At 42.8% G+C, this 26,736-nt stretch overlaps 1 protein-coding gene across 2 annotated transcripts in view; it reads left to right on the plus strand.

Annotated features, from left to right (window-relative positions):
* igsf9bb (immunoglobulin superfamily, member 9Bb) overlaps positions 1-26,736 on the plus strand; it is a 530,429-nt gene that overhangs the window by 457,733 nt on the left and 45,960 nt on the right. The window contains exons 12-16 of one of the 2 annotated variants that reach the window (XM_078426548.1): positions 2,237-2,360; positions 15,549-15,724; positions 23,713-23,939; positions 25,592-25,676; positions 25,793-25,954. In XM_078426548.1, the coding sequence (XP_078282674.1) occupies positions 2,237-2,360; positions 15,549-15,724; positions 23,713-23,939; positions 25,592-25,676; positions 25,793-25,954 (774 nt within the window). The remainder of the gene's footprint in view (positions 1-2,236; positions 2,361-15,548; positions 15,725-23,712; positions 23,940-25,591; positions 25,677-25,792; positions 25,955-26,736) is intronic. The other variant, XM_078426549.1, reaches the window with a different exon arrangement.

Here is a 26,736-nt window from a genome sequence, read left to right on the forward strand (position 1 = left end):
CCTGGGAAAATGGTTCTGACAATCAGCCCTACTTGTACTATCACACGCAGGTTCACATTCAAGTCATGCTTGACATGTTTGGTAAGATGGTAAGATACTGTATATCACCATTCCTTTATTGTGGCTGAGTGTAACAACTGGGAAGATCCTATCTAATAGATGATAGGGCTACCTTACTAACAAGACTGCAGAGGTTCCTGAAGGTGTTGCCACCTTCCCTGGAGCAATAAAGGAAGGGCAGTATATGCAGCCCTTGCCAGTAATGTTTGCATTGCAAAAACTCAATTATAAAATCATGGTTCCTCAAGTCTGCTCTGCCATATTATAAAACATTGGTTGATTTTCTATCTCAATCACTTCCACCCACCACCACATCAAAAGCAAATTATAGCATCAGAAATAGGAATAGGAACAGGAGTGATCCACATGTTATCAAGATCATGGCTGATCTTCTACTTCAGCTTCATTTTCCTGCACTGTCCCCATCCAGTAATCTATGAATCTCTGCATTGGTCTCGCCGATGTCCAGGAGGCCACATTGGGAACACCAGATGCAGTAGATGAGTTCAGAGGAGATGCATGTGAACGTGCATGTTTCACCTGGAAGGACTGCTGGGGTCCCTGTTTGGAGGTGAGGGAGGAAGTAAAATGACAAGTGTTGCATCTCTTGTTATTTCAGGGAAAAGTACTTTGGTTGGGGGTGGTTTGGGATGGGAAAGGATGAGTGAGCCAAGACGTTACAGAGGGAGCGGTCTCTGTGGAAGGTGGAAAGGGGTGGGGATGGGAAGATGGGACTAACGGTGGAATCATGTTGGAGGTGATGGAAATGTTGGAGGATGACATGTTGGACGCGGAGGCTGATGAGATGAAAGGTGAGGACCAGGGGAACTCTGTCCGTGTTGCATCTGAGGGGGGGAATGAGAGAGAGAGTACAACTGTGGGACACAGGGGAGACCCGGGTAAAAGATCCATCTATGACATATATGTGGCATATGTGGACAATTCTGTGTGTTGTTTTGTTGATGCCACTGTTGTAAAGGCACAACTTGGCTTGAGCTGCAGCTGTTTTGGAAGTCAGTGCTTCACACATGCATTAGCTGTTGCTAGTTCCAGACTCCTGCCTTTGTGGCATCCATTTTCTGACGTCACATGGAGTGAATTGAAGACATCTGTGATGGTGAAGAATCCAGGAGGAAGGCAAGATGGGTCATGCCATTGCCATTTCTGGCCAAACATGGCAGCAAATGGTTCAGTTTTGGTCACTACTGAGGATGGAGATAAACATGGAGCTTCCTCCTTCCAATAATTGCTCAATTGCATGGTTTATTCTTTCACAATTAATAAGCAAGTGTTCAAAAGAATATTGAAAATATAGTATTTTAACATCCTCCAATTTTCTTTCCTTAGGCTGCTTTGATCAGCTTACTGGAAATTAATCCTTATTTCCTGAAAATGCCAAAAATAACCTCCATAATCAACGTGGGTTAGATTTTCACAATTCACATCCTAACCTGATGAAACCATTTTCATGAAAATTAATCCCAGGGCATTATTTTTCATGTGGACTCTAGCTGATTTTCTTACCTCACTGGTCTCTTGTAAATGACCCATAACTTTGCATTTTATTCTGGAATACTTTGATTGCAAAGTTTATCTGGTAGCTTTGATTATGAAATATTGCTAACGGTAGCTCAATATTGTCTGTACTGGGTAGAACAGTACTAGATAATATACAGTTGCAATGCCTGGAAAAGATCATCAGGGCGAATAAGATTATTCCTAATCTTATCTATACTCCTTGGTATTTTTTCTCCTGCAATGAAGCTACTTATCTTTTAAACCCATACATGCTGACTGCTTAGAAACACAGAATTGCAGATGCTGGTTTACAAAAAAAGATACAAAGTGCAGAGGACTCTGCAGATGAGACAGCATCTCTGGATAACATGGATGGGTGACGTTTTGGACTGGGATCCTCCTTCAGACTGTCTGATTCATAGGCTGTTGTTATTCTGGAAGTCGTGTGACTCTGGGAAGAAAAGTTATCTGTACCTTCCCATTGCGATTAACAATTTTTTTTAAACTTTCTAGTTATTTGAGGGAATGCATTTCTTGGTTTGTTAATAGGGGATCTGGAAAGCAGAGAATATTATAATGGAATTGTGTGATATTGCAATTAAGGGTTTTGCAGATTAGACCGTGAGATCTAAATGTTCACTTTTCTTTTTCTTTTCAGGCACAAGTCCACATGCTCCAAACAATGTTCGAGTGACAGCCACAATGACCTCTGCTAACGCCACCTGGGACCCCGGTTACGATGGTGGTTATGAGCAGACATTCACAGTCTGGTATGGCCCTGTGTGAGTCACCCCAGCATGCTTTGCTTTCCACCCTTTCTCAGTTCTCTGCTTACAATGAATGTTCTTTATGCATTAGCATTCCAGTAATGATTTGCTCTGTTGTAAATGCTTGCCAGTTGCATAGCTGATTTGAAGTAAGCAGGCTCTGCTGGCTCAATAGTTTTTGGGCTTCCTAACTGCCTTGACATTTCATTTGTCCTTTATCATTCCTTTCTGGTTGAGCTGTCCTGCTATGCTTGCAGTAGAGTGCAGCTTCTTAACCCATAACAATGAAACTATCCAGACTTATTGCGACCTGCAATCAGTGGCTCTTATCCTTGTCATCTTAACTAAACTCAAGGCTCGACCTTGGAGGTAAAATGCTAATGACTTGGTGAAAATTCCTAATTCACCATTACCCCTTTTATGCAAACTGCTTGACAATCCAGTGCAAAAGAGTCCAATACCACCCTGGAAAACATTTTAGGTGCCTCCTCTAATTATAGTGGTGCCCTTTGGTATTGTTTGCCTTGACAGAACACAGTTGAATGATGCAAAGAGTTAGCATTCAGACAGAGCAAGCTATTTATTCCTATAATAACATGGGGTTGATCACTCCTGTTACTGGCTAGAGATACCAATTAAACATTTGAAATATAGGACAACTACAGAAATAGGCAGAGAAATGATAGATGGAGTTTAATCCAACCAAGTGTAATGTTTTGCATTTTGGGAGGTGAAATATAAGGGGAAGGTGTATGGTTGATGGCAAGACCCGTAACAGCATTGATGTGCAGATGGATCTTGGGGTCCAGGTCCATTGCTTCATGAAAGTGGCAACATAAGTAGATAGAGTGGTAAAGAAGGTGTGTGGTATGCTTGCCTTCGTTGGCTGGAGTTAGGGTTGAATGCAGTTCTGGGTGCACCATGACATGAAGAATATGGAGACTTTGGAGAGAGTGCAGAAGAGATTTATCAGAATGCTGGCATTATTGAATTGTTTTCTCTTGAACGCCAGAAATTGAGGGGAATTCTGATAGAAATGTATAAAATTATGAAAGGATATGGTAGACAGCCAAAGCCATTTTTCCAGGGTGGAAATGCCAAAGACTAGAAGGCATATCTTTAAGCTGAGAGTGGCAAGGTTTAAAGGAGATGTGTGGGACAAGTTATTTTACACAGAGGGTGTTGGCTGCCTGGGACCCACTGCCAGAGGTGGTGGCGGAGACTGGTACAGAAGTGGCATTTAACAGGCTTTTTAAATAGCCACATGGATATACAGGGAATGAAGGGATATGGATCATGTATAGGCAGATGAGATCAGTTTACCTTGGCATTATCTTTGGCATAGACATTGTGGGCCTAAGGGCCTGTTCATGTGCTGTACTTTTCTATATTCTATTTTACAATATTTGGAGCATTCGAATAGCGAATTAGAATTAAAGATTGGGTCTGAGAGCTCTTTGTTCGTGTCAGATGGTGTTACATAAAAATTATCTACTGCCAGCCTTTAGGACACATTATTTTTTATAATAGCAGTTGTTTGTGTTGTCCTCCATCGCACTTGGTGGTGTCTTTAATCTAACACCAGTTGGAGTCTTTGATAAGTGCTTCGCTCACAGTAGACTGACAGTGGACCCATCGAAGCAAAGATAAAATTCAAATAATCAATATAGCCAGGTTTTAAGTAACAGAAAAACTGGAACATCTCAGAAGAATAGGGTCCCTGCGGCAATTGGAGGGCAAGGTTAATATTTAATTTGAATGATTTTACATTAGAACTGCTAACTGTAACAAGGGCTCGTTTTCCATACCACAATACTCACACCAATGTACCAGGACAGTGTTAAATAAATCATCAAATAGGGCTGGGACAGTCATTTAGTTGATCATTCAAGATGCCTACTAAATATTCTGAGGATTATATGATGATAATTAAAGACATGGGAATAAAAGATAAAATGCCTATTTGTTCTCCATCTCCCCTATGAACGAACTCACAATGTAATTTGTTGTACTGACAAATTACAGACAGTGTGTGGCAGGCTTGATGCACTGCCTGTCAGTTTCACATGTTCGTACATTCAGTTTCATATCCACAGGATTTTTACATTCTTCTGTCACTAACTGCACCCGTGCCATCTCCCCTAGTTTCTCTGCTGCTTCCACTAAAGTTAAAATGGACAAACAGGGGAATTAAGTCCAATGTGATATACACCACTGGCCGTGCTATTCAAGATGAATGACTTTGAGACTGGATTGAAGTCAGCTGCTTTTGGCTCGTGGAGATTGGTTCAAAGGTGCCCAGACTGCAAGATGAGCACTTCGTCTGTTGGCTTCCAGCATCCAATGTGAAATGAAGCTGAACCATCTCAGTCCATCACTTAATTGGCAATCTCATCCTGAAAGGTTGCCTGGTGTGTGACTTGACTGAAATGTAAGTAGTTCTTTTCTGAAGTTGAGATCAGAGCAGAGTGGAGGGGGATTAGCTCTGCAGCTGACTGGAAGTCCATCATTATAATCTTGGTTGCTGGACAGACTCAGGTAGCAGTCAAATGCAAGGGTTGCACGTAAAGTCAAAGTCACGGGCATCCTTGTTCTCAGCAACCTAGCCTCAGGATCCTTGCAGGTTGCTCTTGCTGAAATAAGTCACTGTGCTGCTCACTGCTGCATTGCAGGTGTAAGAATTGCTCTGCAGTTAAAGCAAAGAACATTACTTTTTTCACATATGCGAGTTTTGGTTTTGTACCTGAAAACGGCAAAGGTGGGCGCAGGGCTCACTGGGGTCCAGGAATACCAAGAAGACACCAGCCCACGTGGATGCCTCCCTGGCACCATCTTCCTGCCAGGCATGTCCTTGGAACATGCACACATTGTTCATCAGTCTGAAGAAGGGTCTCGACCCGAAACGTCACCCATTCCTCTCCAGAGATGCTGCCTGTTCCGTTGAGTTACTCCAGCATTTTGTGTCTCCCTTGTTCTTCAGAAGCCCATGCAAATTGCTCTGCTCCCTGAGAGGACCCTGCCTCTGCTCCCCCATCATTGCATCATGTAACTCCCCTTGTAGCTGAAGCGCTGGTTGTATTTGTGGTGTGATTCTGTAAAGGCTGCTTCCTAAGATTAGTGCAGGGAGAGAAGGTGCAATTTACAATGGAAATTTGCCTCCTCTCATCATCTGTTCCTGAAACAGGTTAGTTTTACACAAGGGAGGCTACTGGTGCTGATTGAAACTGATGCAAATGCAAATTGTGATACACTTAGATCTTTATGAAATATTATTAGGAAAATTCTAAAGCTGAAAAAATGTTACCCACATTGTTACCCACTCCTTGGGCTGGAGTTGAAGACTGCAGGACATAATTCAATCACTAACCTAGAGGATAAAGAAAGAGTTTGAACTAACGAGGCTGGAGAATACTGGAAACAGAGCCAGGTCTCCAAACTTGGGGGCAATGAATATATTCTGACGTGCTGTTGATGATTTCTGATGAAGAAAATATATATATTTTTTTTAAATTACATAAATTATCATTTGGAAAAATACATATATTTAACAGGTAGGATTCTCAGTTGGGATGTAATATCAAGAGTTGAGGATTGCACCTGGGAAGATCTGATATCATAACCTGCCCCAATCCTTCCAGACAGACGATAAAATCACAATTTTTTTCCCCAAGATATATGTGTCACTGGCAAAAGCATTGACACAACTTCTCCAGACTCAGAACCCCCCCCCCCCAGCAGTAACTTCCCAGAAATATAGGTCATTTACAGACTTTCACATGCATCAAGGACTTAGAAGTGTACCACCAAAAGCAGAAAAAAACGTCATTCCTCCAGACATCCCTGTCCTCATCCCTGAATCCCCCATAAGAGCTATAATGATGACCTGCAGTACTCACTGTTTTGCTGGGACTAGCGACTCAAGTTCAATCCTGACGTCCAGTGCTGTCTGTGTAGAGTTTGCACGTTCTCCCTATGTCTATGTGAGTTTCTTGCCACATCCCAAAGATTTGTCACTTGATGTCATGTGCCTCTGGTGTGTAGATGTGAGCTGCAATCTGGAGGTAGTTGCAGGGAATGTGGAGAGAATAGAAAATGGATTTAATGTAAATGATTACTTGTTAGTCAGTGCAGATACAATGGGCAATGGACTACCACCTCCTCCCTCCAATGCTTACTTGAGCATCCTTACTTTTAACCACTCCACTGCACTTAGATTTAAGGCATCCTCGTCAAGCTGACCATTTCAGAATGTGAGAATCTGCCAAAAATGCACATCACTGTGGATGCTATAATGGTATATTAACAATGCATCAGGGTGCAAGTGATGAAAATTTGCAATGTTTTTGTGCCACTGATAGAAAAATTCTATGAAAATGAATACTTTTCCTCCAGCTATCTCTGAATATCCAGGCTGCTTGTGGAACACCAGCAACGGATTGAACAAAAAGTTCTTGCAATAAAGTATTGGGAAGACTTAAACAATTCACTTTGATGCCCGTTACAAAACTCCATTCCCTGGCCTCCGAAAAGTATTTCAGCCCTATAACATAGACTTGCTACAGATCATCGGCTGCTGAAATGCACAACCTTTGCCGTTACCCCCAGGATTGGACATAATGTTGGCCACCGATTATCATATCATCATATCATATATATATACAGCCGGAAACAGGCCTTTTCGGCCCACCAAGTCCGTGCCGCCCAGCGATCCCCGTACATTAACACTATCCTACTCCCACTAGGGACAATTTTTACATTTTACCCAGCCAATTAACCTACATACCTGTACGTCTTTGGAGTGTGGGAGGAAACCGAAGATCTCGGAGAAAACCCACGCAGGTCACGGGGAGAACGTACAAACTCCTTACAGTGCAGCACCCGTAGTCAGGATCGAACCTGAGTCTCCGGCGCTGCATTCGCTGTAAAGCAGCAACTCTACCGCTGCGCTACCGTGTCGCCATCCACACCTGGAAGTCCTCCAAATCTATGGTATCCACACCCAAACTCACACCCAGCCCTGTTCAACCTCTGCTGCAACTTTGCTCTCTATTACGCAATGCCTCAATTTAAAAATTCTTAACCTTGCTACCAAAGCACTCTTTAGTTTTCTCCTTCTTTATCTCTCTCCCCCCACCTCCAAACTTATATTCCTTCAATTCTGTTTACTTGAGCAAACCTTTAATCAATGCACCAGCAGAGGGTGTATGTTCAGCTTCCAAGTTCCCTTCCCCTCTGGTCTCTCAACCTCTTCCCCAATAAGACTTTCCTTTACATCTTTTTCATCAGCCAAACTTTTGTAATATTTCCATTTTTTAATTTGTGTTGATTTTTTAATAAAGCCCCCGTGTAGCACTTGGAATATTTTCAATGCATTTAATATTCCCCTTAGTCCTGCATGGATATAATCAGTGGCATGAAGTACAATTTTAAATATTTCATTTTTTACTTTGGTGGCTGAAAACAAAATTCAGGCAAAATAAGAATAACCACAATAAGTACCGTTATTGTTTAAATAGCCAGAGGCAACATAAGCACTCTGACTGCCATTTCAAATCACACAGCCCTTTCTGCACTGGAGCCCCAAACAGGCTGTATCTTGACATTGCAAAAAATCCATGTTTCCTGGCCCATGAAAAGATCCAGTGTGACATTTCAACAGCTCCACAAGCAGTTATTTTGGTGGTGTACTGGTGCATTGAACTCTCACTGGCGCTGTAGGTGGGGGATGTTTAAGGAAGCTTGTTGATCAATAACAAAACACACAAGTGCAGATTCATTATCCCAGGAACAAACAATCATAATCACAGCAGTCCCAGTTTGCTCATTCTAAAATGAATGGCTCACAGATAGGACAGTGAGAACTTTGTTTTCCCAGGATGGAAAAAAATCAAATACTAGAGCAGTAGAGCTTTAAGGTGTCAGGAGCAAAAGTTTTTTTTACAGAGGGTGGTGAGTGCCTGTTATATGCCACAGGGGCTGAATGGCACGGTGGCACAGTGGTAGAGTTGCTGCCTTACAGCGCCAGAGACCCAGGTTCGATCCTGACTACAGGTGCTGTCTGTAGGGCGTTTGTACTTTCTTCCTGTGACCGCATGGGTTTTCTTCAGATGCTCCGGTTTCCTCCCACACTCCAAAGACCTACAGGTTTCTAGGTTAATTGGCTTTGGTAAAATTGTAAATTGGCCCTAGTGTGTAGGATAGTGTCCGTGTACAGGATAATCACTGCTCAGCGCAGAATAGGTGGGCCAAAGTACCTGTTTCCGCACTATATCTCTAAAGTATAAAGGGGTTGGTGGTGGAGGCTGGTGGACAAGTGTTTAAAATACTTTTGGATAGGCATATGGATTTGCAGGGAGTAGAGGGATATGGATTATGTGTAGGCAGATAACAGGGTCTTAGCATCATGGTCGGCACAGACATTATGGGCTGAAGGGCCTGTTCCTGTGCTGTACTGTTCTATGTTTGAACATCATGAACCGTGCACCTACTACAGGCTTCCTGTAAGCATCACTTTATTTTGAGTAAGTGAGACCGCAGAGTCCATCCTTAAACTTCCACAGGTTTGACAATAAATCCCCACCGGTAATTGTAACCAAACCAAATTGGAATATGTGTAGAAAGGAACTGGTTTATACCGAAGATGGACACAAAGTGCTGGAGTAACTCAGCGGGTCAGGCAGCATCTCTGGAGAAAAAGGATGGGTAACGTTTTGGGTCGGGAGCCTTCTTTATTCCCAATTGGAATATATTTGATTACCTTTCTCCATGGATAGGCTTGGTGGAAAACCCAACACGACCAGCTTGCCACTGGTGGAGGCAGGGTTGAGGATTTGATCCTGTGGTACTCTCTCAGCTACCATTGTAACCGCCGTTAAGAAATTAGTTAATTCCTTGGGGGATCCTAAACCCATTAATAGAACAAAATGCAATTTTTGTTTTTATTGATGCAGTTGGAAAATGTACAGTGCGGGAGATGTACATTTTATGTCATGCTGGTAAAGCCATTCAACACGGTGCTCCTGTGATGGTTATTTGAAAGGGCTGCCCTGTTAGTTCTGTTCCCCCGCTGTTCCACCACGGCCCTGCACTTTCAAGTGCGTATGCAATTCCCTTTTCGTGCTGTAAGATTCAATCAGTTCACGGGTTATGTCAACCTAAGTACAGTCATCCTGGATCAGAGGCAACATACCTCAGCCTCTCAGCTGAACACACTACTATTTTAACTCGCATTAATGGCTGCCGCTGCAGGAAGTACAATGCTTACATGGAAGAGAAGCCGTAAATCGAAAGAGAAAGATATAATTTAGAAGCCCTGCAACGTCACCACGATTGCAGATTAGGTCAAGAACTATTAAGTTATCGCCCTCTGGAAAACAGTCTTGATTTGTAAAGCCTGACTTGGCACCTCAGCCCTTGTGAAACAAAAATGTGTTTAAATATCACTTGGAGGTCACACAATGTTTTTTTTATTTGTAGTGAAGCAGGAATCCACCTGCAAGCCTGAGCTGTCGGGCTCCAGAATAACCAGATATGACATCGGTTAATGAGTCCTTGTCATTCCGTGCGCCCCTGAACTAATGAAGTAATTTATCGGCAGAGGATTTGCTCGAAGGTTAAACTAACCTGCTGCATTTTCTCTTTATCTAATTTAACTAAAATAGAAATCACTAAAGCCACCGCCGATTGGGAGACTGTCAGGTAATGACTTTCACACTAGTCAGTACAAAGAACAGAGTTGGCGTGTAGTTAGGGTGTTACATAGAACATAGTTCAGTACAGCACAGGAACGGGCCCTTTGCTCCACAATATTTGTGCCAAATATGATGCCAAATGAACTCATCTGCCTGTACAAGATCCATACCCCTCCATTTGCTAAACTTCCATGTGCCTATCCAAAAGCCTCTTGAAATATACTATAGTATCTACCTCCACCACGATCCCCATCAATGCGTTCCAGGCCCCCACTACCCTCAGATTATTTTTCCCTGCGTAGTGGGAATCAAGAACCAGAGGACATAGGTTTAAGGTGAGGATTTAATATAAGTTTAAGGCGAGGGGAAAGATTTAATAGGAAACTGAGGGGCAATTATTTGTACACAAAGTGTGGTCAGTATATGGAACAAGCTGCCAGAGGAGATATTTGAGGCAGGTATTATTGCAATTTTTTTTAATACATTTGGACAGGTACATGGATAGGATAGGTTTTGAAGGATATGGGCCAAATGCAAGGAAGCGGGACTTGTGTAGATGGGGCATCAACGTGGGCAGATTGGACCGAAGGGCCTGGTTCCACGATGCATGACTTTATGACTCCAAGTTTGAGTGTAATATTTTCTTTAGTGTAGGACAAGCAGGAAAAGTGTAGTGCCAAGCAAATACTTTGCTGTCAGAGGTGCTACCTTTGACTAAGCCAAGGTTTAGTCTCCTCTCCTGGGTGGACATTAATAATCCCTTTGCGCTTCTTGAAAGAAGTGAAACAGAATTATCGCTGGAATTCTGGGCGATACTTATCTACCAGTCAAAACTATTCAACTACAAATTACCCAGTCATTATCACATAATGATTCATGGGTACTCATTGAATGATGATAGCTGCTTGCTCCTTCTGACCGGCAAGAATGAGTACAGTTTGTTGGCTGAGGTGCACTATCAGGAACCCAAAGTGAAAAGCACCACAAAAATTGAAATCTTTTTGTGAAGATTCACCTACAATTTATATATGAGATCCACATAGTCCAGTTTGACTCAAGTTGTGCTCTCTGTTAATGGACTATTAGCATTGCACCCAGGTTGCAGAAGTTGGTAATATATCGGTCAGGAGAAAGAGCATGTCCTACTCTCCTCTCTTTCTCCATTAACCTCTGAGTAGAGTACAAGGCTAGGTTAACTTGCGCACTACCAAAAGGTGCATAACAAAGACCGTTCAATGTAATAGTGTGTCAAAGATTCACAAGAATGTGAATTACAAACCATCCACTGTGCAGAGCATTGAACTTCTTAGCCTGAGAAAATGGTTTAAAACTAATTTGAAGCAAAGTCCTTCTGGTTGGAGATAAAATTATAAATCAATAAAAAGCGAAAGAAAGAACCTGAATTTACAAAAGTCGTTTCTCATCCGCAGGATATTCTAACAATGAAAACATTTGAAGGATAATCACCGCCAAACCAGTTATCAGTTTAGTTTATTGTCACGTGTACCGAGGTACAGGAAAAAGCTTTTGTTCTGTGCTATCCAGTCGGCAGAAAGACGATACATGATTACAATCGAGCCATTTGCAGCGTATAGATTAATGATAAGGGAATTTTAGTGCAAGGTAAAGCCAGCAAAGTCCGATCAAGAATAGTCCGAGGGCCACCAAAGAGGTAGATAGTGCGAGTAGTGCTGAGGATATAATTTAAGTGGAACAATTACCCTAAAAGTACCGTATAAAATTCCTTCTGGGATATTGAGCCAACAGACAAGGGACCAGTTCAACAAACCGGCAGGAGGCAAAACAATTCAAAGAATCATTTGGCAAATTTGACAACATTCATGGGTTCAAATCCCAATCTGCCAAGTCCGGAGCACAAAAAATCTAATTGAAGATCAAAAAATTTCAGTTGCTTAACTGAAATAAAAACAGACATTGTTCGGAACACTTGAGTGAAAATCAAAAAAACTGCAGATGCTGGAAAAGTTTTTTTTTTTAAATACTTAGCTGTGGGAGGAGAAACAGAGCTAATATTTCAGTTTGAAGAGCCTTCATTATCTAATTTAAGGCAGAAATTGATGCACACAAATTGATGATCATGTTTTCCTCATTACAATCGTGATTACAATTCAAAATTGTTTCATTATCTGTAAAGCATTGGGGATATCCTTAGGATGGAACAGGTGCCACATAAATTCAATTGTGTAAGGCTTATATTTTATGCTCATGACTCCTAGAATGGGGCTTGTGCCACATAGCCTACTCTGTCTCTAAACTTAGTTATGTTGTGGGAGTTTCCAGCCCACCTCCTGTTTTGGAGCCACTTGCCTTGAAACTCCAGCTTTATTCAAGGCTGCACTGACAATCGACCAGCTATATTGTAGCAAGAGCTTTATCAACAATGAGGAGAAGCTATCATATGTGAACTCATTATTTTAAACAGATATAAAAGCAGCCACCAAATAGTGTGTAAAAAAAATGACAGCAAGTGCTGGAGTAACTCAGCAGTTAAAGCAGCATCTCTGGAGAATATGGATAGGTGACGTTTCGGGTCGGGACACCTTCAAGTCATTTCGAGTCTGAAGATGGGTCAGACCTGAAATGTCGCCTATCCATATTCTACAGAAATGCTGCTTGACCCACTGAGTTACTAAAGGAAATTGTGTCCTTTTGTGTATACTAGCATCTGCAGTTCCTTGTTTCAACAAATATTGTGTGCTAATGCTTCATTACAAACCATCTGAATAGAGCAGGATAAGAGCAACTGTTTAAAAAGAGAGTTAACATTTCTGGAACAAGACTTCCGTTCCAAAGACCTGAAATGGGTCAGCCACCTGTGAGATTCTGTGATGAGTCAGATTAATTGATTTACTGAATATTTGGTCTTGTTTTTCTAATTTGCACAAATTGTCAATCCAATACATAGGACCCCTGAGTACAATGGACGCTCACAACTCATCACCACATCCTGATAGAGACATAAAGTCATACAGTGTGGATACAGGCCCAACTTGCCCACACAGACCAACATGACCCATCAACACTCGTCCCATCTCCCTGCGTCAGCCCATCTCCCAATACACAACAGTACCTTCAACTTTTAAAGCATTTCCGCATTGCACATTGATTTAAATCATTTTACTAATTTTCAATATTGATACTAATCTTTAGTGTGCACTTAGTAAAAGGCAGCTCTAATCTGGAGATTATACACATATCCATGGATCTGCTGGTGAACTGGTTCAGTATCATATCATATCATATATATACAGCCGGAAACAGGCCTTTTCGGCCCTCCAAGTCCGTGCCGCCCAGCGATCCCCGTACATTAACACTATCCTACACCTACTAGGGACAATTTTTACATTTACCCAGCCAATTAACCTACATACCTGTACGTCTTTGGAGTGTGGGAGGAAACCGAAGATCTCGGAGAAAACCCACGCAGGTCACGGGGAGAACGTACAAACTCCTTACAGTGCAGCACCCGTAGTCAGGATCGAACCTGAGTCTCCGGCGCTGCATTCGCTGTAAAGCAGCAACTCTACCGCTGAGAGAGAGATTGTTCTGCATTACCCAGTTTGAATACTCAGGAGGCAGGTTTGGAGTGAGCTGTGTGCCTTTACCTTGTGTGTACTGTACATTGCAACTTGAAGAAAATGGGACGGCACGGTACCGGAGCGGTAGAGTTGCTGTCTTACAGTGCTTGCTGTGCCAGAGACCCGGGTTCGATCCCGACTACGGGTGCTGTCTGCATGGATTTTCTCCGAGATCTCCGATATCTTTGGTTTCCTCCCACACTCCAAAGATGTACAGGTTTGTAGGTTAATTGGCCAGTTATACGTGTAAAATTGTCCCTAGTGTGTGTAAGATAGTGTTAATGTGCAGGGATCGCTGGTCGGCGCGGACCCGGTGGGCCGAAGGGCCTGTTTCCGTGCTGTATCTCTAAACTAAACTAAAAAAACATTTTTTACCTAACATTAGCCAGAATGCCAGTTCTGCACTGTACATTCTTACTGCTGTGCAGTCAATGAATCCTACAGAAATATATCATTGTGAGTGTAAATAAATAGTGGTATTAAATAGTTATCAGCCAAAAAAAATGGCCTGACTGATAAATAATCAAATAGCTTACTATTGTGTAGGAAAAAAAATAGCTTACTCTAAGTAATTTCTGTTCACAAAATCTATAAATCATAACATTTGAGTTAAAATTAATCTGACATGTACAACGAGGTAACCTAGGCCCCTGTGTCCTGAATCGTAAATCAGAAATTGGTATTTAAAAGTAAATATAACAAACGGATCATTTGTTCCATTAAAGTCAGGCCCCGATATAAACATTACATTACTGATTTAGCCTGCAAACCCACCAGCTACGGATTTCTCTGCCAACAACCTTTTCCCTCTGTCCACGGAACCCGACTGCATTGAGAGGAGGTATTTGGTTCACTGAACTTAAACTGGTTCATTTCCCCTCTTCGTCCCCTTAAAATATTATCATATCATATCATATATATACAGCCGGAAACAGGCCTTTTCGGCCCTCCAAGTCCGTGCCGCCCAGCGATCCCCGTACATTAACACTATCCTACACCCACTAGGGACAATTTTTACATTTACCCAGCCAATTAACCTACATACCTGTACGTCTTTGGAGTGTGGGAGGAAACCGAAGATCTCGGAGAAAACCCACGCAGGTCACGGGGAGAACGTACAAACTCCTTACAGTGCAGCACCCGTAGTCAGGATTGAACCTGAGTCTCCGGCGCTGCATTCGCTGTAAAGCAGCAACTCTACCGCTGCGCTACCGTGCTCATCAAAACACAATGAGCTCCCATGTGGGAACATTAATTTAAGTTGTTTTTTGTGGGTGCGTTGTAACCACATTCCCAAAGGATGCATTTCTGATCTCTGCAAACACACTACAACAGAGCTGTTCACTCCCAATTGTTTTTTAAAGGAATGTTCAACAATTCAACCAAGACCTGCGCATGAATAAATAAGATTTTGGAGTTTTCAACTTTAAAAGGCAAATTCATTCATCGTAATCGACACTTATTTATTGTTAGGAAGGAATTTACCCTCCCCAATAAAACTAATATTGGTCACTAGAATCTAAACGTCTGGGTACGGGGGTGATTGTGTGTCAGCGTAATGGCACTGAGAAGAGATGATGTTATGAGCTGATGTGGGGTTGGAACTGAGTGGAATAGAGGATTGGTGATGATATTCTGTTACTGATGGAAACTATTGCTGTTAACTTCAGCTACCAAATGGAAAAATGCTTCACTGCATCGTAACTATGGTGCTTAATTAAAAGAATATGGTTTTTATCAATTAAGTAAGAAACTGAAAAGGTACCCCTTGTACCTTTGCCGCAATAGAGTCTGTGATTTCAATGCTGTTTCATTCCACAACACCTTTTTTCCATTCTCCAACTGCAAGCTGGCCTGAACGTTTGACTCAGCTGAAAACAGATGCTAACTGTCTAGTTCTGCATTTGCCGCAGGGTAAAGAGGGCTTTGCTGGGACCCCATGACTGGCTTTCGTTGCCGGTATCCACAGGCCTTACCTGGCTGTTGGTGGAGGGCCTGGAGGCTGAGACCGCGTATCAGTTCAGTGTGCTAGCACAGAATAAACTTGGCACAGGGCCCTTCAGCGAAGTCGTCACTGTGAACACACTGGGTGAGTCGACACTTACTTAGTTTACGTCTGTACTAACCCTTAATATTTTGCAGTATTCTTCGAGCTACATGACAAAAAATAATTTAGATTTTGTTAACATGACCCTTTATTTACCAATTTTTAAGCCACCAGAGAAAACTATATTGACATTTTTGGAACATGGTGTACTGGCTCCGGCATTCAATTTAAGTTTATAAAAAGGACACAAAGTGCTGGAATAACTCAGCAGGTCAGCAGCTTCTCTGGAGAACATGGACAAGTGATGTTTTGGGTTGGGACCCTTCTTCAGACTGCTTCACGTTCTCCAGAGATGCTGCCAGACCCTCCTGAGTTACTTCAGCACTGTATGTCTTTCTTAGCAAACCAACATTTGGAGTTCCTTGTATCTTCAACTTAAGCTTCATTGTTTGTTTACCAATTTCTCCTTGAGAAACCTCCAGCCATGGAGCCAAGGGATGTAATGTTAACACAAAATCACTGCGGGAAGAGGGAAGTTTATTGTCTCAATGATCAAAACAGAATTGTCAGCATGGTGGCGGTGGTAGAGTTGCTGCCTTACAGGGTCAGAGACCCGGGTTCAATCCTGTCTACAGGTGCTGTCTGTATGGAGATTGTATATTCTCCCTGTGGCTGTGTGGGTTTTCCTCCGGTTTCTTCCCACACTCCAAAGACATACAGATTTGTTGGTTAGTTGGCTACGGTAAGACAATAGACAATAGACAATAGGTGCAGGAGTAGGCCATTCAGCCCTTCGAGCCAGCACCACCATTCAATGCGATCATGGCTGATCACTCTCAATCAGTACCCCGTTCCTGCCTTCTCCCCATACCCCCTCACTCCGCTATCCTTAAGAGCTCTATCCAGCTCTCTCTTGAAAGCATCCAACGAACTGGCCTCCACTGCCTTCTGAGGCAGAGAATTCCACACCTTCACCACTCTCTGACTGAAAAAGTTCTTCCTCATCTCCGTTCTAAATGGCCTACCCCTTATTCTTAAACTATGGCCCCTTGTTCTGGACTCCCCCAACATTGGGAACATGTTTCCTGCCTCTAATGTGTCCAATCCCCTAATTATCTTATATGTTTCAATAAGATCCCCCCTCATCCTTCTAAATTCCAGTGTATACAAGCCTAATTGCTCCAGCCTTTCAACATACGACATTCCCGCCATTCCGGGAATCAACCTAGTGAACCTACGCTGCACGCCCTCAATAGCAAGAGTTGTAAATTGTCTCCAGTATGTAGGATAGTGCTAGTTTACAGGGATCGTTGGTCGGCGAGGACTCGGTGGGACGAACGGCACGTTTCCGTGCTGTATCTCTAAACTAAACTAAACTAAACTAAACTAAAAAAAACATTTGTGAATATTTATATGATGCAGCAAGTGGTGGGGAAAGCAGAACAATATGTGTTTGCATAAATCCAACGGGTTCAGCCAATTTTTAGTCATTCATAAGGAACCACTGTTGATAGTGTTGAGTGGCTATTGGAAGGAAGCCCATTTTTATAAAAATGAAGCTTCCATTCTGGTGCTGTATTTGCTTTCAATTGTATGCTTGATTATGATTGCTAATTGCCCCTGTTTGCACTAAATTCCTGCTGTGTGCAGCACCAATGCCATATTCTTGTGTTAACGAAAAACAAATTTAAAAATAATTAGGGTGGCTTCACCCAATTTCTGGATTTAAATGAGCGCCATGCAGTTCCTGATGGAAATTGAGTGTCATTTGCAATTGAGTTAGAAACTGGCGAGGGTAAGCCTGCAGGAGAGGCAGGGAAATAGGATTAGGGCATGCCCTGGCTCAGGAGCAAAGGCACTACTTCAGTGCTGCAATTCCTAAGATTAAGGCCGCTGCCACTCTTTTCAATGCCGATCGAACTAGGGGCAGCACAGTGGTGCAGCGGTAAAGCTGCTGCCTTATAGCACCAGAGAACCCTGTTCCATCCTGACTATGGGTGCTGCCTGTACGGAGTTGGTATATTCTCCCTGTGACCGCGTGGGTTTTCTCCGGGTCCTCCGGTTTCCTCCCACACTCCAAAGACGTGGGTTTGCAGGTTGGTAAGTTGTAAAATTGGCCTAGTGTGCAGGATAGTGTCAGTGTACGGGATGATCACTGGTCAGCAGGGACTCAGTGGGCCGAAGGGCCTGTTTCCACGCCGTATCTCTACAGTCAAAAGTCTAAAAGAATGACCTAAAACCCCGCAGCTCCAGTTCTGAATCGTCTGATCAAGAGTTGTCTTGGGAGGCATCAGGTCCTGACTCTGTAGCACTGCAGACCAGCTGTGGAACATTCTATCACGGGGTGGGAGAAAATGGGGAGGGGGGTGGTTGTTGAACTAGGGCCACCCCACACATCCTCTCACAACTCTGTACATTGCTCTGACTGCCGCCCCGTGCCACTGTGAAGCTGAGGCTCATCACAGCATTGATGAGCGAGTTTATTAACATGACTACAGGAAGCAATGGGGCACCCAACAGTGGTGTATCAAAACTGCTGAGCAATTAACTACTAAGTCTGAGAGGTAGGATTAGCACATGTACTGGCACGGGAGCAGTGACCTTCAAGTGCTGCAATTCCCGTGATTAAGGCATGCTGCCAGTATTTTTTTTAAATAGAGAATGAATTACCCAAACCCCAGCTCCAATTCTGAATCATCTAATACAAAATTGTATTGGGAAATTGTATATCAATCCTGCTGAGCAATTACATGCTGGGGCTGAGATGCACAGAGAATAATCTCTCTGCCAGCCTGCTGCAAGGTTTGCTCCTTGCTTTAATGTGAGTTGAATATGGTGCAATGTCTGTGGCTAAGACAGAGGTGAGCATCACTCAGAGTCAGGATGTCATCACAAGCTAGAACGACCTTTGAAATACATCAGCTGTACTGACATATGGCACGCAGAGCGCCCAATCCAATTTCCCAATGGGCAGGACCTTCACTGGACATATATTTTATTACATTCAAACATGAGGTGAATGGCTCAGATGCCTCATTTGTGCAATAAGAACAGATGCTAGTCATTCCAGTTTCCAGCTACTGTGTAAAATATTTGGAATTTAAGGCTGTAAATTTTGTTGTTTGCACAACTGCACTTTAAGTACTTTGCATGCATTTCAAAATCATGACAAATGCCAGCAACTGTATTTTATTCCTCATTTACCACTTCACCTCCTTTCCCCATTTTTATTCAGCCATAATCGGTGCACAGACTAATGTTGATTTGAGTAGATTTGCATTCGGGTGATCGTTATTGATGCCCTCATAAAATCTGATGTTTCCATTGCATTAATCAGATTGTCTGTAACTTCAGAGGTTGTTGTGACATTTCCATACGCACACTTATCGAAGTGTGACAATGAGAAGGCAGGTTGGTCTCCCTGGTCACAAGACAGCAGCAAGATTGAAGCTGATAGTTATCACCAGTACAGAAAGGAGGTTACATGTTTGCGGGGGATTATGAGAACTTGGAATGCTTCACTGCTAATGGCAATTGTGATAAAACCTTTAAGAGGAAAATGGATAAGGAAAATCTATGCAGGAGGCAGGGAAGTGGGACTGGCTCGGGAGCAACAGATGACTGGTTAATGCTGGATGCCTATCTTTACAATGGAGAATGAATCACTTCCAACCCTCTGATTCAGTTCTGAATCATCCAATACAGAAGTTGCTGATCTGGCAACCACACATTAAACTCAATTGAACCACAAAATAATAATGATTATATTACAATAGACAATAGACAATAGATAATAGGTGCAGGAGGAGGCCATTCGACCCTTTGAGCCAGCACCACCATTCAATGTGATCATGGCTGATCATTCCTGCCTTCCTGCCTTCTCCCCATACCCCTTGACTCCGCTATCCTTAAGAGCTCTATCTAGCTCTCTCTTGAATGCATTCAGAGAATTGGCCTCCACTGCCTTCTGAGGCAGACATTTCCACAGATTCACAACTCTCTGACTGAAAAAGTTTTTCCTCATCTCAGTTCTAAATGGCCTACCCCTTATTCTTAAACTGTGGCCCCTTGTTCTGGACTCCCCCAACATTGGAACATGTTTCCTGCCTCTAACGTGTCCAACCCCTTAATAATCTTATACGTTTTGATAAGATCTCCTCTCATCCTTCTAAATTCCAGTGTATACAAGCCTAGTCGCTCCAGTCTTTCAACATATGATAGTCCCGCCATTCCGGGAATTAACCTAGTAAACCTACACTGCACGCCCACAAAGTCACAAACTAGGGCTTTTTTACATTTTGACCAGATATAAAGATGGACAGTGTTTGTGTGTAAAATACATAATCATGGATACGGAATTACATCTCAAAATATGGTATTTCTAGGAGCTGTTTTGGTACTTGTGTTTCACATGAGATGTGATATATCAAGTGGCTCTAGTGATGAAGATGTGATTGCAGAGCCCTGAGAATATAGGTAGACACAAAATGCTGGAGTAACTCAGCAGGTCATGCAGCATCTCAGGAAAGAAGGAATGGGTGACATTTCGGGTCGAGACCCTTCTTCAGACCCATTGCTTCACCCATTCCCTTTCCTTCTCTCCTGAGATGCTGCCTGACCCGCTGAGTTACTCCAGCATTTTGTGTCTACCTTCGATTTGAACCAGCATCTGCAGTTATTTTCCTGAGAATATAGGTTCTCATCAGCTGACTGTACAGTTGCTTCTTCCTTGGTGCATTGAATGTGTTGGAAGTCCCTGAATATCAAGCACATCATGAGGTATATCTTATGAAATCATGAAAATAGGTTTGTGTTGCAGTAACTAGTTGTATGTTCAATGGAGTTTATCAGACATTTACACAAATTGTAAACACAATTACATTGAATGACTTTGAGCACAATAACACAATTGTGTTATGCAACAGGCAAGTCTTTTCTAAATTTTCTGGAAGTTTTAAACCACAAATAAAAAAAGCTTCAGGAAAAATTAAATGAATAAATTATATAGATGTTCAGATTATTTCCAGGTGACTGTGAAGTCTTATCTTGCTGATCTGGTAATTCCTTACTTTTACTATCTCTTCCCCAGCCATTTCATCACAAGCTCCTGCTTTTGAACAGTTGGTGTAAGGAGGAACTGCAGATGCTGGTTTAAACTGAAGATAGACCCAAAAAGCTGGAGTAACTCAGTAGGCAAGTCAGCATCTCCGGAGGACTGGAATAGGTGACATTTCGGGTCCAGACCCTTCTTTACACTAAAGAAAGGTCTCGACCCGAAACATCACCTATTCATTTTCTCCAGAGATGCTGCCTGACCCGCTGCGTTACTCCAGCTTTGTGTGTCTGACTTTGAACTGTTGGGACTGATTTGATGAGTGCAACGTACCCATGTTTAGGCAGTATCGCAAAATAACTGCATTGGGCATTGGGTGAGGGAAGAAATTCAAAGTTGGAAACTAACCAACTCGCTCTTAGAAATCTAGCTCGAACTCTAACTAACTAGCTCTTGGAAGTTCTCAGAATTGCCAGCAGGTGGCAGAACATGCTGTAGAATCCTGAATAAAAAATACTTGATCAGCCTAGAAATTCATCAGTAGAACATTAATTCATCATTGCACTGCACAGTAATGACCATATTAACTATGGGCCTCCTCCTTAAAAAAATATTGTCATCAAAGCTAAATCATCAATTCTTTGACTTGGCAATCATCCCTAATGCACCAGCTCTGGCCAACTCAGCAACCCAACTCCTTCACAACTTTAAATCTTACTTATATTTTTTTTATTGTAGACACTTTTGGACTGAGAATCTTCTTGTTCCGTTGCTCAGACTCGCATCGTCTTGATCTGTTGCTTGATGCCACAGACACATCTGAATGCATGAAAATTAAATTTTGAAAAGCAAATGCTGGGCATCTGAAACAAAAGCAGAAAATGCTGGAAGAACTCAGCAGGCTAGGTGTGGAAAGGGAAACAGGTGACGTTTCAGTTCTGTGACTCTGATAAAACTGGGAAAGAGAATAATATGTTGGTTTTCATAGGAGAGAAGGCGGAGGAGGGATGTGTGGAACAAAGGGTGTCCCCATTCAGTCTTTAATCCAAGTTACATAGAAACATAGAAAGTTTGTGCAGGAGGAGGCCATTTGACCCTTCAAGCCAGCACCGCCATTCATTGTGATCATGGCTGATCATCCACAATCAATAACCTGGGCCTGTCTTCTCCCCATATCCCTGGATTCCACTAGCCCCTAGAGCTCTATCTAACTCTCTTTTAAATTCATCCAGTGAATTGGCCTCCACTGCCTTCTGTGACAGAGAATTCCACAAATTCGCAACTCTCTGGGTGAAAAAGTTTTTTCTCACCTCAGTTTTAAATGGCCTCCCCTTTGTTCTTAGGCTGTGGCCCTTGGTTCTGGACTCCCCCAACATTGGGAACATTTTTCCTGCATCTAGCTTGTCCAGTCCTTTCATAATTTAATACGTCTCTATAAGATCCCCTCTCATCCTTCTAAACTCCAGTGGATACAAGCCCAGTCTTTCTAATCTTTCCTCATATGACAGTCCTGCCAACCCAGGGATTAACCTTGTGAACCTACGCTGCACTGCATCAAGAGCAAAGACGTCCTTCCTCAAATTAGGAGACCAAAACTGCACACAATACTCCAGATGTGGTCTCACCAGGGCCCTATACAACAGCATTAGGACCTCTTTACTCCTATACTCAAATCCTTGTGTTATGAAGGCCAACATGCCATTAGCTTTCTTTGTCTGAAGGAGTTGTCTGAAGGAGGTGAATTCTAGGTAGACCTTGATGAGTCTGGATAATGGGGAGACTATCTGTTCATTTCACGGAGCGCCACAAGTACCATTTTCTCCTCTCACCCAATGTCCAATGCAGTTAGTTTGAGATGCTGTGAGTACTTTGCAATCATCACATCAGTCCTAAAATCTCAGCTGAGATTACTAACGTAGTGCAAATCAACATCAAATCGAGACCCCAATGAATGACCGGTCTCTGGACCAGACTGCATAATACCATGAAACCATTTGGAATTTGGGAGATCGGCCTGGCCTCGATTTTTCTCATGCGATATGAAGGTTTTCTAATAGAAATATAATTACACAGGTGCTTTCCTGTTTTCTGTCAATAAAATTGAAGTCAATGAAAGACCACAAAACATTTGTCATTTTCGTCAAAATGCTAAGAGGAATGTTTGAGTTCAGTCTATAGCTTTGTAGGATAACTGTTCAAGGGCTCATCCATGGATTTTCTTACTCTCTTCCATCACAAGCAGTGAGTCCCAGAGCCCTCAATACCCCTCCAGATGAAAAGAATGTTACTCACCTCTCTACTTACCTTAAATCTATGTCTCCTGGAGGTTACTACTCTGCCAAGGGGACTTGGTCCTTCCTTTTATCCTGGTTTGTACCCCCTGGATAATTCCTTTCCACAATTTTACATAATATAGGTTCTGTTGATTTACTGCCTGGTTTAAGGAAAGGAAATGGTAAGGTTGCAATACAAGCCCACCACTGATTTTCTGGCACCCTCGGTTCCAGAGCCTTGCCGTATTATCTGTTTGTCTGGTCCAACAGAGGTCATGGCCTTGGGGGGCTGAGAACCGGCCCACACAAGTTGGCTATGGGAATAGATCTGCCATCTCCAGCCGGGCCGGAGTTCACGAGCCCCGGCCGCAGGGGGCAGATTTGACCCGTCGATCAGCCATGGAAGTACTAATGAGGTCGAGTTTGGCTAACCTCACCCGGCCTAGGTGCCACATTTCCGGGGGTGGACTTCAAGGGGGGCATTTCAAGTGCACTCTCGTAATGTTGTCTGGATTAAAAGAAGTGCCGGACCACCAGTTGTTGGAAAATTGGTGGTGGACCTGTAATCGAACCCTAAGTACTAAAGAGGATTATGTAGTATGTGTTGGATGCTCTGTATTTGCAATCAGGTAGCTTTTAATTGTGCCGCTGCTATGGAAGGATACTCTCAGCAGAAGAGTCTATAACCTTGTTCACTCTTTCAGCTTTCCCTATAACCACCCGAGAACCACTGGTGCTGCTTTCTCCACCAAGGTGCCTAACAGCCAATCGAACACACCAAGGAGTATTGCTGTCTTGGCTTACACCAGCCAACCATAGCTATCCGATCAGCCATTATATCATGGAGTTCCGCCTGGGAGAACGCTGGGAGATTTTAGATGAAGCAATACCAGGCACTGAAACCGAACTGCTGACCAAGGAGTTATCTCTGGTAAATAATAATAAATATATTCCTTTATTCGTCCCACACCGGGGAAATTTAAGGCATTATCGAGCAGCGACTGAAAGAATCTTCAAGAAATTCAGAGTGGATGCAAGAACAGACTTAGTAGAACGCAAAGTGCTGGAGTAATTTCTTTCTGCTCACTGGTCAGCACACAACTAAAGCTTTTCACTGTACCTTGGTGCAAGTGACAATAAAGTTAACTGAAGCTATCTCAGCAGGTCAGGCTGTGTCTCTAGAGTACAAGGATAGGTGATGTTTCAGGTTGAGACCTTTCTTCAGACCCAAAATGTCACCTATCCATGTTCTTCAGAGATGCTGCCTGACCTGCTGTGCTACTCTGGCACATTGTATCCTTTTGTGTAATGACCAGCTTCTGCAGTTCCCTGCTTCTACAACAGAGTACATTGACATGAGGTAATTGATCACCATTTTTTTGGGTGGGGGTGGGTTGGATTAAACCTGTAATTTGTGAATACTGGACCTGGTTTCTTTAATGAATTTATCTGGGCCAATTATACCGTACAGCAGGTTCCCTAGTGCCCAAGAACAGATCTCAAGCTCATTGCACAGTAGCCTTGTGGAGAGGCCATGATGGGTTTCGGTATCATCTGGACAGCGTGCTCACATCTAGGGTTTACTGCCTGGTCTTTTGTCCAGAAGAAGGTCATTCCTATTTGGGGAACATGAATAGCTGTGGGCCAAACATGGAGTGTGTAGAGCTTGGAGGAACTCTCCTGCACTCTCTGGAGTAACCAGAAGCCTCTCCTCAGCTACTGTTGGGCTTAGCATGATCCACCCTGTGTTCCATGATATGTTAAACAGATGCACCATTTTAACTGAACCCACCAATTAGACCGTGGAATGCTGTGGTATACACTCTTGATAGAGTATTTTCCTCTTGTAATATGGTACATTTTTATCCCAGGAACCTGTCTTGCAGTGTGAACACATTACAGATCCCGACTGAGTTTCATTCCAATAATTTGAATGGTATGAACATTGGGTGGGAGACTGGCTTCATCTTCCCCATTACTACCGAAGCATCAAGGTGAACATTTACCTTGACTTTCACCATAGAAGGCTAAACTTTACAAAAATTTTATGCAATGCATTAACTATTTGAATGAGATCAAACCCATCATGTACGATAAAATGAAAGACTCCTCTTCCTGCTAAACGCTCTCTGTAAATGCAGCAGTCGTCGAGTTCTGGTCGGGAGAGAGATGGAAGACATTGGATTGAGCAGAAATCAAAACACAGTTTGGTCAATGCACTCCAATGGGTGTAAGCAATGGCAGGTGGACAGGTGATTGCAGGTGGGGTACTTGTTTGATCATAACTAGCATAGAATCATAGAGTCTTAAAGCATGAAAACAGGCCCTTCAGCCCAACTTGCTCATGCTGACCAAGATACCCCATCGACATTAGTCCCGCCCACCCCAGTAATGCACTCTAAACATTAAACTGTGTCCTTTTATGTTTGTAGTGGTGATTCAAATGTTAACAGGCAAAAGGGATGATTTATCCTTGTAGAAAATTATGGTTCAACTTAAAGAACAAGTAAGGAGAAAATGGGTATCAGATGTTGCAGGGATAACGGAATTAAAAATGGACATTTTATTCTCTCCCTCTGTCAGGATTCCTGGTATGAATTTCGTGTAATGGCTGTCATGCAGGACCTGATCAGTGAGCCAAGCAACGTAGTCGGGGTTTCTAGCTCAGGTAAGACGCGTGTAAGGTTTTTTTTTAATGAAGCCTCCATTGTATAAAGATTGAGAGAAGTTGTTCAAATGCGTGGGCCATTGTTGTTTCCTTTGACAAGTTCTCTGTGCTTTTAGACATCTTTTCACCGCCTGAGGTGTCGGAGGAAGGCTTGGCACGTCCAGTTGTGGCTGGGATTGTCGCCACCATTTGTTTCCTGGCAGCAGCCATTTTATTCAGCACTCTGGCTGCTTGCTTTGTGAACAGGCAGAGGAAGCGGAAAAATAAGAGAAAGAGAGGTAAGTAGGAGCTGGCCTATCATTTGGGAAGGGGCACACTTGCCACTCGACAGGCAGATGCCCACCCACTATTCATGGACTGAACTGTTCGAAGGTTCGCCCTTGATAGAAAGCATCGAAACATGTTGAAATTTAAATCTTGCTTTAAGAAATTTACGCACTTAAAAAGCTGATCTGTGTGCTTACCCATGGGAAATAAGTCAGCATTGTTCAAGTATCTCATCCTGACAGGCGCATCTCTCCCACTACTTTCTGCAAGCATGGAGTGAGTGATTCATGCCCTCTGGCCATGGATGGTCCCAAAACCCTGTGATCAGAGGCAGCCATTGGGTACAGATCAAGGAACCTGTGAGCACCAGTTATTAGTTACAGAAGCTTTGATCAATACTGAGGGCCGTTTCAGCTTTGGATTACAGGCAATGAAGATATTCAGCATATAAAAACAATATATCCCAGGTAGCACCAATTAAATCATCCAGATTCCATTATTCTAGTGTAAGGGGTTTCTGGATGAATTGTATGTTATAACATAGGTCCCAGGTAGTCCAGGGTGGTTATATTTTGATCTTACCTCTACTGTTAAGACAATAATTGATTCAAGATGATGCTAAGCCAGGTTACTCCTTGCGTGCTGGTCCTAGAAGTGGATCTTCTATCAGACATTGCATTCACTCCACTCTTTTAAATCTTTATTCAACAGCAGCATTTCACTAACTGATATACCCTTTAACCTGTATCTGTACACTATGAATGGCTTATTTGTAATAATGTATAGTCTTTTC

The sequence above is a fragment of the Rhinoraja longicauda genome, chromosome 32 (genome assembly GCF_053455715.1).
Source record: "Rhinoraja longicauda isolate Sanriku21f chromosome 32, sRhiLon1.1, whole genome shotgun sequence".
NCBI classification, from domain to species: domain Eukaryota; kingdom Metazoa; phylum Chordata; class Chondrichthyes; order Rajiformes; family Arhynchobatidae; genus Rhinoraja; species Rhinoraja longicauda.